The sequence below is a fragment of the Schistocerca cancellata genome, chromosome 2 (assembly GCF_023864275.1).
Source record: "Schistocerca cancellata isolate TAMUIC-IGC-003103 chromosome 2, iqSchCanc2.1, whole genome shotgun sequence".
Lineage (NCBI taxonomy): Eukaryota > Metazoa > Arthropoda > Insecta > Orthoptera > Acrididae > Schistocerca > Schistocerca cancellata.
The window spans coordinates 268,180,696-268,197,085 of NC_064627.1; the positions used below are offsets into that span (position 1 = coordinate 268,180,696).

At 44.6% G+C, this 16,390-nt stretch overlaps 1 protein-coding gene across 1 annotated transcript in view; it reads right to left on the reverse strand.

Moving 5' to 3' along the window:
- Nucleotides 1-16,390, reverse strand: part of LOC126161610 (allergen Cr-PI-like) — a 158,677-nt gene that overhangs the window by 75,826 nt on the left and 66,461 nt on the right. The window contains exon 6 of the mRNA XM_049917564.1: nt 11,318-11,467. Within this exon, the coding sequence (XP_049773521.1) occupies nt 11,318-11,467 (150 nt within the window). The remainder of the gene's footprint in view (nt 1-11,317; nt 11,468-16,390) is intronic.

The following is a 16,390-nucleotide window of genomic DNA, read 5'->3' on the forward strand; positions in this document are numbered from 1 at the left end:
GATTTTGCACTATCTTGACTCTTCTAAAGTACAGGGTGAACGGGTTAAACATAAAATAACATAAAATTTAATAACTTGGGAGTTAATTGCAATATTTATTGATGGTATGTTTCTACAGGTACAGTAATTCAATATGTCTTTTGACACACCCACTTAACGTCGATATGCGTGCCATTAGTGGCGCGACAGACATGTAATCTGTATTCCACTTCCCTCCAAGATTTTTGCAACAGTGCAGGTTTAACATTTAGGATAGCTGCACGAATGTGATGGTATAGATGGCGTAGATCGCGAACTGGTGTCTGGACAATTTGATAACCCCGACAGAAAAGAAAGCAATTGACGTAATATCTGGGCTTCTAGGGGGTCAAGCACTCAGTCGACTACGTATTGAAAGATCACATCATGAGGAAGTTATGGCACAGCATGCAGCTCCAACGTGCCTAAGTACATTGTTGGATTAACTGTAGTGTCCGCGAAAAAGAATGACTTATAACCCTGTCATTCAGCAATACATGCCACATTTTGAGTTACCACACTTGAAGAAGCAAAAATTGCTACAACAAGAAGAAATGCAGATGATAAACGGGGAATTAATTGGACAAATATATTATACTAGAACTGACGTGATTAAATTTTCACGCAATTTGGGTGTATAGATACTGAGAAATCAGTACCCAGAACAACCACCTCAGGCCGTAATAATGGCCTTGATACGCCTGGGTATTGAGTCAAACAGAGCTTGGATGGCGTGTACAGGTACAGCTGCCAATGCAGCTTCAACATGATACCACAGTTCATCAAGACTAGTGACTGGCGTATTGTGACGAGCCAGTTGGTCGGCCACCATTGACCAGACGTTTTCAGTTGGTGAGATCTGGAAAATCTGCTGGCCAGGGCAGCAGTCGAACATTTTCTCTATCCAGAAAGGCCCATTCAGGACCTGCAACATGCGGTCGTGCATTATCCTGCTGAAATGTAGGGTTTCGCAGGGATCGAATGAAGGGTAGAGCCACGGGTCGTAACACATCTGAAATGTAACGTCCAGTGCCGTCAATGCGAACAAGAGGTGACCGAGACGTGTAACCAATGGCAGCCCATACCATCACGCCGGATGATACGCCAGTATGGCGATGACGAATACACGCTTCTAATGTGCGTACACCGCGATGTCGCCAAACACGGATGCGACCATCATGATGCTGTAAACAGAACCTGGATTCATCCGAAAGAATGTTTCCGAGCTGATAGTCCATGCTGCTGCAAACGTCGTCGAACTGTTCGTGCAGATGGTTGTTGTCCTGCCAACGTCCCCATCTGTTGACTCAGGGATCGAGACGTGGCTACGCGATCCGTTACAGCCATGCGGATAAGATGCCTGTAATCTCGACTGCTCGTGATACGAGGTCGTTGGGATCCAGCACGGTGTTCCGTATTACCCTCCTGAACCCAACGATTCCATATTCTGCTAACAGTCATTGGATCTGGACCAACGCGAGCAGCAATGTTGCGATACGATAAACCGCAATCGCGATATGGTACAAGCCGACCTTTATCAAAGTCGGAAACGTGATGGTACGCATTTCTCCTCCTTACACGAGGCATCACAACAACGTTTCACCAGGCAACGCCGGTCAACTGCTGTCTGTGTATGAGAAATCGGTTGTAAACTTTCCTCGTGTCAGCACGTTGTAGGTATCGCCACCGGCGCCAACCTTGTGTGAATGCTCTGAAAAGCTAATCATTTGAATACCACAACATCTTCTTCCTGTCGGTTAAATTTCGCGTCTGTAGCACGCGCCAACTTTGTGTGAATGCTCTGAAAAGCTAATCATTTGAATACCACAGCATCTTCTTCCTGTCGGTTAAATTTCGCGTCTGTAGCACGTCATATTCGTCGTGTAGTAATTTTAATGGCCAGTAATGGATCTCAATTACTTCTTAAATTATTGCATTTGATATGTTTAACGCGGACGCCCTATATGTTAAGTGGAAGTTGGCTGATTGCTAGAGGGGGTTGTAGGGAGAAAAGGAAGCGTACCTGACCTCTATATAGACTACCATAGTTTTAGGTGCCGTGCTGGGGGAACAATCTCCACCTGGCTCCTGCAACGCAGGTACCTTAACCTGTGCTTCGTCTACATCTACATCTACATCTTACGGTGTTTGCAGGAGGGTAATTTTTCACCATTGTCACTTCTCCCTTTCCCTGTACTAGTCACGTACGGTTCAAGGGAATACCGACTGCTGGTACGTGTTCAAGTGGGCTCGAGTCTGTCTAGTTTTATCTTCGTGGTTTTTTCGAGAGATATACGTAGGACGAAGCAATATACTGGTTGACACTTACAGGATGTACCCTCCGGAACTTTAACAGTAGTTCATAACGTGATGCAGGACGCCTCTCTTGCTGCGTCTGCTGTGGAGATGGGTTAGCATCTTTTTGCTACCTTGTATGCAAAGTCCAGGATGCAGGTGTAAAACTGAATAAATAATGTTCGTAATCGAAACCGAAGTCGTTTTATGTATTGATATGTTTAGCAAAAATCCTAACTGAAACTACAACAAGCCGGCTGTTGTGGCCGAGTGGCTCTAGGCGCTTAGGTCTGGAACTGCGCTGCTGCTACGGTCGCAGGTTCGCATCCTGCCTCGGGCATGGATGTGTGTGCTGTCCTTAGGTTAGTTAGGTTTAAGTGGTTCTAAGTCTAGGGGACTGATGACCTCAGATGTTAAGTCCCATAGTGCTCGGAGCCATTTGAACCATTTGAACTACCACAAGGAGAGGAAACTCTACTAAACAGAGTGAAGTACAAACCCGAAGGTCAGAAAAAAATGGCTACCTTGCACGTTGGCTGCAACCAAACACAAATAATTACCGGCCGAAGCCTTCCAACTACCACCAGTTCAGGCATAGAGAGCCAATCGGTCACCTTACAGTTAACATACTGCAGTTGAGCTCGTGGCCATCGCAGTGATCTGCGTTTGGTTGATAATCATTAGCCAGCACAGGTGAACAGCAAACTTCTTCCAGCAGCAATCAGGAATGAGTGCCATCTTTTACCCTCTGCAGGATGCAGTTCACTCCAGTCAATTTTCTGCGATGTATGGGCCCACATAGGACATCACACAAACACATCTGCACGCGACCAGATCCAGAAACAGAAGGAGCCATCGAGTTACACAACCAGTAAGAGTGTTTCACTCTGTTCAAGTCTGAAAGTGGCCATTATACACAAGTCCCGGATTACGCATGATATTTATGGACTTTTGAACAAGGTCGTTGAAATTTTCTTTACACTGCAGGACAAGTCGTAATTGCGGAGAAAATATTGCTCACTCCCTTAGAAAAGCATAACAGTTTCTTTGGACCGCTATAGATTGTATCGGACTGGTACCAAATGGTCAAGATACATTCCACTGGAGATATAAGTCAAGGCAATGAAGTCACGTGTGTGTACCAAATGGTTGCATGGAAACAGATACAATGGAATGGCAAGAAGATGCTATAGTGTATAGAAGTGCCCATGAGCACATTGCGAATGAAGTTGCCCAGTTGATTTGTGTATCAATACAGACTGACTAACGTGTCTTCAAGGAAAGGTATGCCTCTCGAAACCAGGTAAAATGGTGTAAGAACCATTGTAGTAAAAATACGATAACCGACAGGAAGCGGAAGCAAGTGTTAATATTTGTCTCAAAACATGAGGTCATTAAAAGGATTCTGAGCCCTCATAAATTACGCCACAAATCCAACTTCCGGATTTCATAACATCTGGCCGCAGGATCCGCTAGTGCTGTCACTGTGTTCCATGTAACAAGGTAAAAACATGTCTCCATAAATAACATTTATTTCACTGACATCTATTTGTTGTAGAATCATGGATCATATTTTGTGTTCAGACATAATGACCTTTCTAGACTATGAGAAGCTCATCTGCAGAAACCAGCACGGTTTTAGGAAACAGCGGTCATGCGAGACACAGATGGCCCTCTTTGTGTATGATATACAACAGGCTCTAGATACCGGCTCCCACGTTGATGCCATATTCCTCGACTTTCGAAAAGCGTTCGACTCAGTTCCGCACTGTCGCTTGCTCCAAAAAGTGCGCGCTTACGGTCTGTCCGATGACATATGCGGTTGGACAGAAAGTTTTTAAACAGACATAGAGCTGTATATCGTCCTAAATGAGGAGACTTCAACAGAAACATGCGTATCATCAGGTGTGCCCAAGGGCACCGTCATAGGTCGGCTGCTTTTTACAATTTACATAAACGATCTGGTTGATGGTACTGACAGCGGCATTAGACTGTTTGCCGATGATTCTGTAGTCTACAGTAAAGTAGTATCACACGAGAGTTGTGAACAAGTCAATGAGGATTTGCAGAAAATACACTACTGGCCATTAAAATTGCTACACCACGAATATGACGTGCTACAGACGCGAAATTTAACCGACACGAAGAAGATGCTGTGATATGCAAATGTTTAGCTTTTCAGAGCATTCACACAAGGTTGGCGCCGGTGGCGATACCTACAACGTGCTGACATGAGGAAAGTTTCCAACCGATTTCTCATACACAAACAGCAGTTGACCGGCGTTGTCTGGTGAAACGTTGTTGTGATGCACCGTGTAAGGAGGAGAAATGCGTACCATCACGTTTCCGACTTTGATAAAGTTCGGATTGTAGCCTATCGCGATTGCGGTTTATCGTATCGTGACATTGCTGCTCGTGTTGGTCGAGATCCAATGACTGTTAGCAGAATATGGAATCAGTGGGTTCAGGAGGGTATTACGGAACGTCGTGCTGGATCCCAGCGGCCTTGTATCACAGGCATCTTATCCGCATGGCTGTAACGGATCGTGCAGCCACGTCTCGGTCCCTGAGTCACCAGATGGGGACAACAACCACGTGCACGAACAGTTCGACGACGTTTGCAGGAGCATGGACTATCAGCTCGGAGACCATGGCTGCGGTTACCCTTGACGCTGCATCACAGACAGGAGCGCCTGCGATGATGTACTCAACGACGAACCTGGGTGCACGAATGGCAAAACGCTGCCCTGGCCAGCACATTCTCCAGATCTCTCACTAATTGGAAACGTCTGGTCAATGGTGGCAGAGCAACTGGCTCGTCACAATACGCCAGTCACTACTCTTGATGAACTGTGGTATCGTGTAGAAGCTGCATGGGCAGCTGTACCTGTACACGCCATCCAAGCTCTGTTTGGCTCAATGCCTAGGCGTGTCAAGGCCATTATTACGGCCAGAGGTGGTTGTTCTGGGTACTGATTTCTCAGGATCTATGCACCCAAATTGCGTGAAAATGTAATTACATGTCAGTTCTAGTATAATATATTTGTCTAATGAATGCTCGTTTATCATCTGCATTTCTTCTTGGTGTAGCAATTTTAATGGCTAGTAGTGTAAATGCGTGGTGTAATGACTGGCAGTTATCTCTCAATATTAGTAAGTGTAACCTACTGCGTATAACAAGGCGAAAATCCCCATTAATGTACGAGTAAAAAATAAATGCCCAGTCTTTGGAAGCGGCAACATCCGTCAAGTATCTGGGTGTGACTATTCTAAATGATCTCAAATGGAAAGATCATATTACACAAGTAACGGGCAAGGCGAACTCTAGGTTGCGGTTTATTGGTAGAATTCTGAATCGATGCAGTCTTCCAACAAAGGAAATTGCTTGCAATACGTTAGTTCGTCTGTATGGGACTCTTACCATTTGGGTCTCATTCAAGAATTTGAGAAGGTCCAAAGAAGAGCGGCAAGATTCATGGCTGGTTCATTTAGCCATCGCGAGAGCGTTACAAATCTCATAGAAAGTTTGAAGTGGGACACACTTGCAGATAGACGACGCGCTAAACGGAAGGGGCTCCTCACTAAATTCCGAAGTTCGATCTTCGCCGAGGATGTAGAGCATATATCATTACCACCAAATTTCAAAGCGCGTAATGATCACCATTCACAGATAAGGGAAATTAGAGCTCGTACTGAGGCGTTCAGACAGTCGTATTTCCCTCGCGCGATCTGCGAGTGGAACAGAGGGGAGAGGGAATATGACTTTGGCGCGAATTGTGCCCTCCGCCACACACCGCTTGGTGGCTAGTGGAGTATATATGTAGGTGTAGAAACACACCTCTCGCACAAAGTCACAATCAACAGACCTCGGCCATGTTTTTACAGTGATGCAGTCCTAACTTGAGTAGGCAATCACAAAATTACGGAGAGGTCCAATGACCTACCTCAACATCAAATCCCACTGACCACCTTGTGGCGCCGCTTATAAATCTGTTTATACGAATGCCTCTCTCTACCACCTTAAGAGACGTCATGTCACAAAACCAAGGTAGTAGAATTAAGCTGCACTACTTTAATTTACATTAGTTTTTAAACAGAGTTTATCCTTTGTATGTTACAGTAATCATAATGTATATTAATGTGGTAGCAGCAATATCTGAGTCGACTATTGCTTCCACCTTTCATTCTGCCATCTAACAAAATAGACTAATTGTAATTCATACGAAATATAAAATTACAGTGAAACGATGCTAAAGTGTTTTATTTTAAAGGAAGTTTTGTGGTGCTTCCAAAACTGGTCTTCGATTCTGAAAGTCAGTAATTTTTCCTAATTTGCTATACTTATTATTAACACATTGATTGATGGGTGACATGGTCACCTTGAACATAACAGCGATCGATTGTTTAACAATATGTGAGAAGCAAGATAGTCTATGATCTCAGATATTTGGTTTCAAAAATGGTTCAAATGGCTCTGAGCACTATGGGACGTAACTTCTGAGGTCATCAGTCCCCTAGAACTTAGAACTACTTAAACCTAACTAACCTAAGGACAGCACACACATCCATGCCCGAGGCAGGATGCGAACCTGCGACCGTAGCGGTCGGGTGGTTCCAGACTGTAGTGCCTAGAACCGTTCGGCCACTCTGACTGGCAGATATTTAATTTATTTGATAATTACGCTCGTCATCAGGTTGAACTAAGAAGTTGTGTGCATATCAGTAAAAGTATTACGATAACAACAGTATCAATAATAGCAGCGGACGCCTCTTTTTTCGATATATACGGCGTGTTGTGCACTGAAGCGCCAAAGAAACTGGCATAGACATGCGTGTTCAAATACAGAGATGTCCAAACAAGAAGAACACGGAACTGCGGTCGGCAACGCCTATATAAGACGACAAGTGTCTGGCGCAGTCGTTAGTTCGGTTTCTGCTGCTGCAATGGCAGGTTATCAAAATTTAAGTGAGTTTGAACGTGGTGTTCTAGTCGGCTCACGAGCGATGGGACACATAATCACCGAGAAAACGATGAAGCAGGGATTTTCCCGTATGACCATTTCACGAGTGTACTGTGAATATCAGGAATCCGGTAAAAGTTAAAATGAAACTTCCTGGCAGATTAAAACTGTGTGTCCGACCGAGACTCGAACTCGGGACCTTTGCCTTTCGCGGGCAAGTGCTCTACCATCTGAGCTACCGAAGCACGACTCACGCCCGGTACTCACAGCTTTACTTCTGCCAGTATCTCGTCTCCTACCTTCCAAACTTAACAGAAGCTCTCCTGCGAACCTCCTGAAAGAAAAGGTCCCGAGTTCGAGTCTCCCCCCCCCCCACCCTCCGGGTACGTCTCGCACCAGACGAGTGTAACCCCTATGTTTGCGTGGTAGAGTAATGGTGGTGTACGCGTACGTGGAGAACTTGTTTGCGCAGCAAACGCCGACATATTGTAGCTGAGGCGGAATAAGGGGAACCAGCCCGCTTTGCCGAGGCAGATGGAAAACCGCCTAAAAACCATCCACAGACTGGCCGGCTCACCGGACCTCGACACAAATCCGCCTCTCTGTACAGTAGTTTTACTCTCTGTACTGTACTTTTCTTTCCATGACCTTGCGCCACCTACGGTTGTTTGGCTGTTTTCGCTAGTCCGTCGTGCCTGTGGCTCCTTTCCTGTCTGCTTCAATTAACTTCATTGTGTGACTGTATACGTTACAGCCAACAAAAATTATCATTTATAATTTTAACTATTATTTTACTGTGAACAAATATTTAAACTCTAGCTTTCTTTTTAACTCATCCTATTTTGTTTCATATAAAATGTTAAACGTCAATCTCTGACCTCGTAACACTCCATTGTAAATAATGCTTTCGGTCAGCTGCACCTCGACATCTAGTAGCCAAGTCGCCTCAGCTGTTTGTGCTGCAGCTCTAAGCACTGTTTATTATAATTTTGTCATGTTTGTACGCTAAGTGATGATGCCTTTCATGGCTATAAATTTTATTTGCCCCTCTTATTAATTGCAAGGAGAGAAGTATGTTTTTTTTCACATGGTTCTCAGATAACGTGAATCAACGCAATTTCTTATGACGTTTTTACCATAATGCTCCTGCTAATTATTATACACACTCTTCTTAGATCAATCTCATGATCAAATTAATCTAACCTAGTCATTGAATAAAACAATCATGTACGATCATAGTCTGCGTCGGCTGTCACATATAATGGATACATGCCAGTTCTGCATTTTATATGTACATCACAAATTCGCAAAGGCAACTCATCTCTATGACAGCAAACAAAGCCGACTAAACTCCAAAAAGATTCTCACAATCTGCCACAGACAGCCCTCAGGCATGAAACTCTACATCCTACTCGTAGACACCAGAAATCACAGACAACGGATTTTCCTACCTACTGACACGCAGAATGAACAGATAGACGTCGAATACAACAGATTGCTTTCTTTATTCAGTGATGACTGTCTCTTAATACAACAGCCTCACAAGAAGTAATCTACACAAATCCGTCGTCCTTGCCCCATCTCCATCTCGTTCCACTCTCTCTCTCTCTCTCTCTCTCTCTCTTTCTCTCTCTTCAGGCCCCTCCTACCCTCCCACTAATCCTCATATAGAACTCGCTGCCACATGGCTGTAGGTTGTTTCTTTTGTTGTATACATAGACTAAAATACATAAACTAAAATAAACTGATGATAGTATTAGGCTACAATCTCAACAAGTATAAATAACATGCTTGGGAAAAGAAGCAGAAAATTGTAACCAGCACTTTAAGTCACCCTGTATTTCAATAAGCATGTAAAATTTCGTCTTGAATATGTAAGAATGTAAAACAAAAACTGTTAACTGTGATCCTTATAAATAATTTATTTATTTCATTTCGTCAATCTGTACGATCAGGAGCAATACAAAATTCAGTACTTTATGACATCACTGACGTACGTGAAATATGTGTCATTTGAGTCAGGTAGTACTGTCATGAAAATGCTGCATCGTTCAAAATGTTAGCGCAAATGTGCAAATTTTTCACCAATGCCAAAGACTAATTCTGTGTGGCGATACGCAGGTAATGTATTGGAAATTAATCCCTCCTGATGCAGTTTCCTCCTTAAATCCAATAACTGAGTCGTTCTGTTACTGCGAGATGTAATGCCCTTTACGTACACTGTATACTGTCCTTGAAAACGGAGCTGTAGCTCAGAAATACGTTGGACAGTCATTGGAAAACAAAAATATTGTGAATGAAAACAGAATATTATTAATTAATGTATTACTAACATAGAAGTTACAGTCACGGGTAGATCACGACCTAATGTCTATTAATAATATTCTTACTACGAGGTGCATTCAAGTTCTAAGGCCTCCGATTTTTTTTTCTAATTAACTACTCACCCGAAATCGATGAAACTGGCGTTACTTCTCGACGTAATCGTCCTGCAGACGTACACATTTTTCACAACGCTGACGCCATGATTCCATGGCAGCGGCGAAGGCTTCTTTAGGAGTCTGTTTTGACCACTGGAAAATCGCTGAGGCAATAGCAGCACGGCTGGTGAATGTGCGGCCACGGAGAGTGTCTTTCATTGTTGGAAAAGCCAAAAGTCACTAGGAGCCAGGTCAGGTGAGTAGGGAGCATGAGGAATTACTTCAAAGTTGTTGTCACGAAGAAACTCTTACGTAACGTTAGCTCGATGTGCGGGTGCATTGTCTTGGTGAAACAGCACACGCGCAGCCCTTCCCAGACGTTTTTGTTGCAGTGCAGAAAGGAATTTGTTCTTCAAAACATTTTCGTACGATGCACCTGTTACCGTAGTGCCTTTGGAACGCAATGGGTAAGGATTACGCCCTCGCTGTCCTAGAACATGGACACCATCATTTTTTCGGCACTGGCGGTTACCCGAAATTTTTTTGGTGGCGGTGAATCTGTGTGCTTCCATTGAGCTGACTGGCGCTTTGTTTCTGGATTGAAAAATGGCATCCACGTTCATCCATTGTCACAACCGACGAAAAGAAAGTCCCATTCATGCTGTCGTTGCGCGTCAACATTGCTTGGCAACATGCCACACGGGCAGCCATGTGGTCGTCTGTCAGCATTTGTGGCACCCACCTGGATGACACTTTTCGCATTTTCAGGTCGTCATGCAGGATTGTGTGCACAGAACCCACAGAAATGCCAACTCTGGAGGCGATCTGTTCAACAGTCATTCGGCGATCCCCCAAAACAATTCTCTCCACTTTCTCGATCATGTCGTCAGACCGGCTTGTGCGAGCCCAAGGTTGTTTCGGTTTGTTGCCACATGATGTTCTGCTTTCATTAAACTGTCGCACCCTCGAACACACTTTCGACACATCCATAACTCCATCACCACATGTCTCCTTCAACTGTCGATGAATTTCAATAGGTTTCACACCACGCAAATTCAGAAAACGAATGATTGCACGCTGTTCAAGTAAGAAAAACGTCGCCATTTTAAGTATTTAAAACAGTTCTCATTCTCGCCGCTGGCGGTAAAATTCCATCTGCCGTACGGTGCTGCCATCTCTGGGACGTATTGACAACGAATGCAGCCTCATTTTAAAACAATGCGCGTGTTTCTATTTCTTTCCAGACCAGAGAAAAAAAATCGGAGGCCTTAGAACTTGAATGCACCTCGTATTTAATGAAGTTCCACACACGTTATGTCGTTGAATTCCTCCACCCATTGACGTACTTAATCGTTCTGAACGTATTTGGATGATAGTTCACCTTAACTGCCTGACCCTGTGGACAGACATCGCATTTACGTTTGGTGGTTGGACCGATCAGGATGAAAGGAGTGTTATAGCTGTTATTCTTTTAAAAACATGTAACTAAAATTACTAGATTTCTAAGTTACAGATAGATTTACTTCTTTTTCTGTTCGACAGGAGATTTGGATTGCCTTGCAACGCCGCGTAATTGTGTAGAAACATTATAAAATAAAAATGTCACCTTTTCTTGGTACGTACATCAACTGCGTATCCGACATCAATAGCGTCACATATTCTCTCCTCGAATATCTTGAGCGCCCATACGTGAGGGTTGTCCGGTAGGAACACTTCGCCTTCTGGAGCACACCTTAATTCACTGGGAACTCTCTCACCTGAGTGATACGTTTCCTGAAATATAGAAATCGTCTGCTGAGACTTTATCAGAAGTTGTTTGTATGTGGCTAACACAGGGTAATGAGCCCTTTACTGCAAAATGAAGTAGTCATTTAAAATAATATACGACAAAATACAGGAGATGCTAGAAAATTTCAGGGAGTACAGTGTTTAAATAAGAAAGTTTTGTTTACGTTAATAAGAATCTCTCGCTTGATGTTACCGCTATAATCTCTGTGCTTTACATGTCAGTGATCACTTGATGATGTCCCTCAGTTGGGAGTTCCTGCCATTGAAGCTCATATCACTCACTTGCTACAGAACGCAGCTTCTTTAGCACAGTCGATCATAATTTTCTTGGGTTGGTGGGATCTTAAGGTACTTTATTTATTTTGTTTATTTATTCATTTTACATATGTCCTACCATCCTGTCCCTTCTTCTTGTAAATGTTTTTCCTATTTTCTTACCTTCGCCTATTCTGCAGAGGACTTCCCCATACCTTATCAGTTTATCTAATTTTCAACATACTTCCATAGCACAACATCTCAGATGTTTCAGTTCTCTTCTGTTCCTGTTTTCCGACAATCCATGATTCGCTACCGTACAATGTAGCGCTCCCAACGCACATTGCCAGCACTTTTTTCTCAAATAAACCCTACATTTAATACCAGAATCATTTTAGCTAGAAAAGCCCTCTTTGCCTATGTTAGTCTGCATTTGATGTCCTTCTGGCTTCGTCCGTCATACACTCCTGGAAATGGAAAAAAGAACACATTGACACCGGTGTGTCAGACCCACCATACTTGCTCCGGACACTGCGAGAGGGCTGTACAAGCAATGATCACACGAACGGCACAGCGGACACACCAGGAACCGCGGTGTTGGCCGTCGAATGGCGCTAGCTGCGCAGCATTTGTGCACCGCCGCCGTCAGTGTCAGCCAGTTTGCCGTGGCATACGGAGCTCCATCGCAGTCTTTAACACTGGTAGCATGCCGCGACAGCGTGGACGTGAACCGTATGTGCAGTTGACGGACTTTGAGCGAGGGCGTATAGTGGGCATGCGGGAGGCCGGGTGGACGTACCGTCGAATTGCTCAACACGTGGGGCGTGAGGTCTCCACAGTACATCGATGTTGTCGCCAGTGGTCGGCGGAAGGTGCACGTGCCCGTCGACCTGGGACCGGACCGCAGCGACGCACGGATGCACGCCAAGACCGTAGGATCCTACGCAGTGCCGTAGGGGACCGCACCGCCACTTCCCAGCAAATTAGGGACACTGTTGCTCCTGGGGTATCGGCGAGGACCATTCGCAACCGTCTCCATGAAGCTGGGCTACGGTCCCGCACACCGTTAGGCCGTCTTCCGCTCACGCCCCAACATCGTGCAGCCCGCCTCCAGTGGTGTCGCGACAGGCGTGAATGGAGGGACGAATGGAGACGTGTCGTCTTCAGCGATGAGAGTCGCTTCTGCCTTGGTGCCAATGATGGTCGTATGCGTGTTTGGCGCCGTGCAGGTGAGCGCCACAATCAGGACTGCATACGACCGAGGCACACAGGGCCAACACCCGGCATCATGGTGTGGGGAGCGATCTCCTACACTGGCCGTACACCACTGGTGATCGTCGAGGGGACACTGAATAGTGCACGGTACATCCAAACCGTCATCGAACCCATCGTTCTACCATTCCTAGACCGGCAAGGGAACTTGCTGTTCCAACAGGACAATGCACGTCCGCATGTATCCCGTGCCACCCAACGTGCTCTAGAAAGTGTAAGTCAACTACCCTGGCCAGCAAGATCTCCGGATCTGTCCCCCATTGAGCATGTTTGGGACTGGATGAAGCGTCGTCTCACGCGGTCTGCACGTCCAGCACGAACGCTGGTCCAACTGAGGCGCCAGGTGGAAATGGCATGGCAAGCCGTTCCACAGGACTACATCCAGCATCTCTACGATCGTCTCCATGGGAGAATAGCAGCCTGCATTGCTGCGAAAGGTGGATATACACTGTACTAGTGCCGACATTGTGCATGCTCTGTTGCCTGTGTCTGCGTGCCTGTGGTTCTGTCAGTGTGATCATGTGATGTATCTGACCCCAGGAATGTGTCAATAAAGTTTCCCCTTCCTGGGACAATGAATTCACGGTGTTCTTATTTCAATTTCCAGGAGCGTATGTTATTTTGCTTCCAAGTTAGCAGAATTCGTTTTCGTCGTCTACAACGTGGCCACAATATAACTTCCGCTGTTACCTGTTATTTCCTCTTTCTTCTGTTTACTTTAAATCCATGTTCTGTACTCATTAGACTGTTCATTCCCTTCAACAGATCCTTTAATTCTTCCTCATTTCCACTGAGGATAGCAATGCCATCATCGAATCATATAATGATATAACTGATATCCCCTCATTCTCAATTAATCCCATTTTATTGTTATTTTACTTCTTTAAGTACTGCTTCGTTGATTAGATTGAACAGTAGAAGGGAAAGACTGCATCTCTGTCTTACATCCTTATTAATGCGTGCAATTCGTTTTTGGTCTTCCAATGCTGTAACTGTCTCTTGGTTCTTAAGCATATTGTATGTTATCCATCTTTCCCTTGGCGGAGGTTCGAGTCCTCCCTCGGGCATGGGTGTGTGTGTTTGTCCTTAGGACCATTTAGGTTAAGTAGTGTGTAAGCTTAGGGACTGATGACCTTCGAAGTTAAGTCCTATAAGATTACACACACATTTGAACATTTTTTTTTTCCCTTGGCTTAAACCTATTTTTCTCACAGTTTCAAACATACTGCACCATATTACATTGTCGAATGCTTCTTCTAGGTCGACTAATCTTATAAACGTATCTTGATCTTTCTTAGGTCTTATTTCCATTATCAAGCGCAACGTCAGAACTGTCACTCTGGTGCCTTCATCTTCCCTAAACCCAAAGTGATCGTTACCTCACGAATCATTTGGCCTGTAAAAAAAAAAAAAATGTCGCACTGATCTCCCCATCGACAAAAGATTCTAGATTAGTCCCCCTACCCCCGATCTCCCGAAGGGAAGTCATGCCATGGGGGAGGTGACCATGAGAAAAAGCTTGAATGACGAAAGAAAGGATAACATTCTACTAGATGGAGATTGAAATGTCAGAAGTTTGAACGTGGTATGGAAGCTATGAAATCTGAAAATTCGAATTCAAAGTGTCAATCTAGGCGTAGTAGGAATCAGTGAAGTGAAATGATTTCTGATCAAATGAATATGGGCCAATAATTACAGTAGCAGAAATTGGTATAGCGGATTGGAACGCGGTTGTAGGGTAAGGAATATAAGACAGGGTTACGAGAGAATATGGACTTGGCAGTAGGAATGAGAGAGGAGAAAGATTAATTGAGCTCTGCAATAAATTTCGGATGATAATAGCTAATACTCTGCTCAAAAATTTCAGGAGGGGGATACAGAGAAGATTCCAGCTAGATTACCTATGGTCAGACATAGATCCCAAAATTAGATACTGGATTGAAAGATGTACCTAGGAGCCGCTATATACCGAGCGAGGTGGCGCAGTGGTTAGACACTGGACTCGCATTCGGGAGGACGACGATTCAATCCCGCGTCCAGCCATCCTGATTTAGGTTTTCCGTGATTTCCCTAAATCGCTCCAGGCAAATGCCGGGATGGTTCCTTTCAAAGGGCACGGCCGACTTCCTTCCCCGTCCTTCCCTAATCCGATGAGACCGATGACCTCGCTGTCTGGTCTCCTTCCCCAAACCAACCAACCAACCAACCTAGGAGCCGCTATAAACTCAGATCACAATTTAGCAATGATAAAGAGTAGAGTTCAAAAGAATAGTCAGGAAGAATCGACGTGGAAAGAAGTGAGATATTGAAGTACGTTTGAATTTGAATAATACTGCAGTAACTGCGATAATGATTACACCGCGACAGTTCAACTGAAGAGGATTGGACAGCTCCAAAAAAAGCAGTCACAGAAGTTGGTAGACAGATGTAGGTGCAAGGACGGGAATGGCGAAGATCCCTTGGCTAACAGAAGAGATACTTCAGTTGATCGACGAGGAAGGAAACACTAAAACGCTCAGGAAACGACGGGAATACAGCAATGCATGTCAAATGATTCAAATGGCTCTGAGCACTATGGGATTTAACATCTTAGGTCATCAGTCCCCTAGAACTTAGAACTACTTATACCTAACTATCCTAAGGACATCACACACATCCATGCCCGAGGCAGGATTCGAACCTGCGACCGTAGCAGTCCCGCGGTTCCGGACTGCAGCGCCTAGAACCGCATAGCCACCGCGGCCGGCAATGCATGCCACTTAAGCATAAAATAAATAGGGAGTGCAGGGCAGCCAAGGTGAAACGGACGCTGGAAAATTTGAAGAAATAGAAGTGGTCGTCGGAAGGATAGATTCAGCATGTACAGAAGTAAAAAAAAAACTTTCGGTGAAATTAAAAAAAAAAGTAAAGGGATCAACATTAAGAGTGCAAGGGGAATCACATTATTAAACGTAGAGGAGAGAGCGGATAGGGAAGTCGATGTGGATGACCTAGGTGATCCAGTATTACAGTCAGAGTTTAAGAGATCTTTAGAAGACTGAAGACCTAGCATCGGACTTCCGACAAACATCATCCACCCATTTGTGCGAGAAACTTCAGAATTGGTGATCACGAAGTAGGCGAAGTGAAAGCTTTCTAATACCTGGGAAGCGAAATGACCCACGTTGAACAAAGAAAAGAGGACATAAGAAAGCAGATTAACAGAGGCAAAGAGGGCATTCCTGGACGAAAGAAGTCTACTAGTCCAAACATTGGTCTTAATTTGAGGAAGAAATTTGTTAGAATGTACTTCTGGAGGACAGCATCGTATGGGAGTGAATCATGTATTTTGGGCGAAGAAGAAGAGATTGCCGAATGTGAGATGTGGTGCGACAGAAGGAC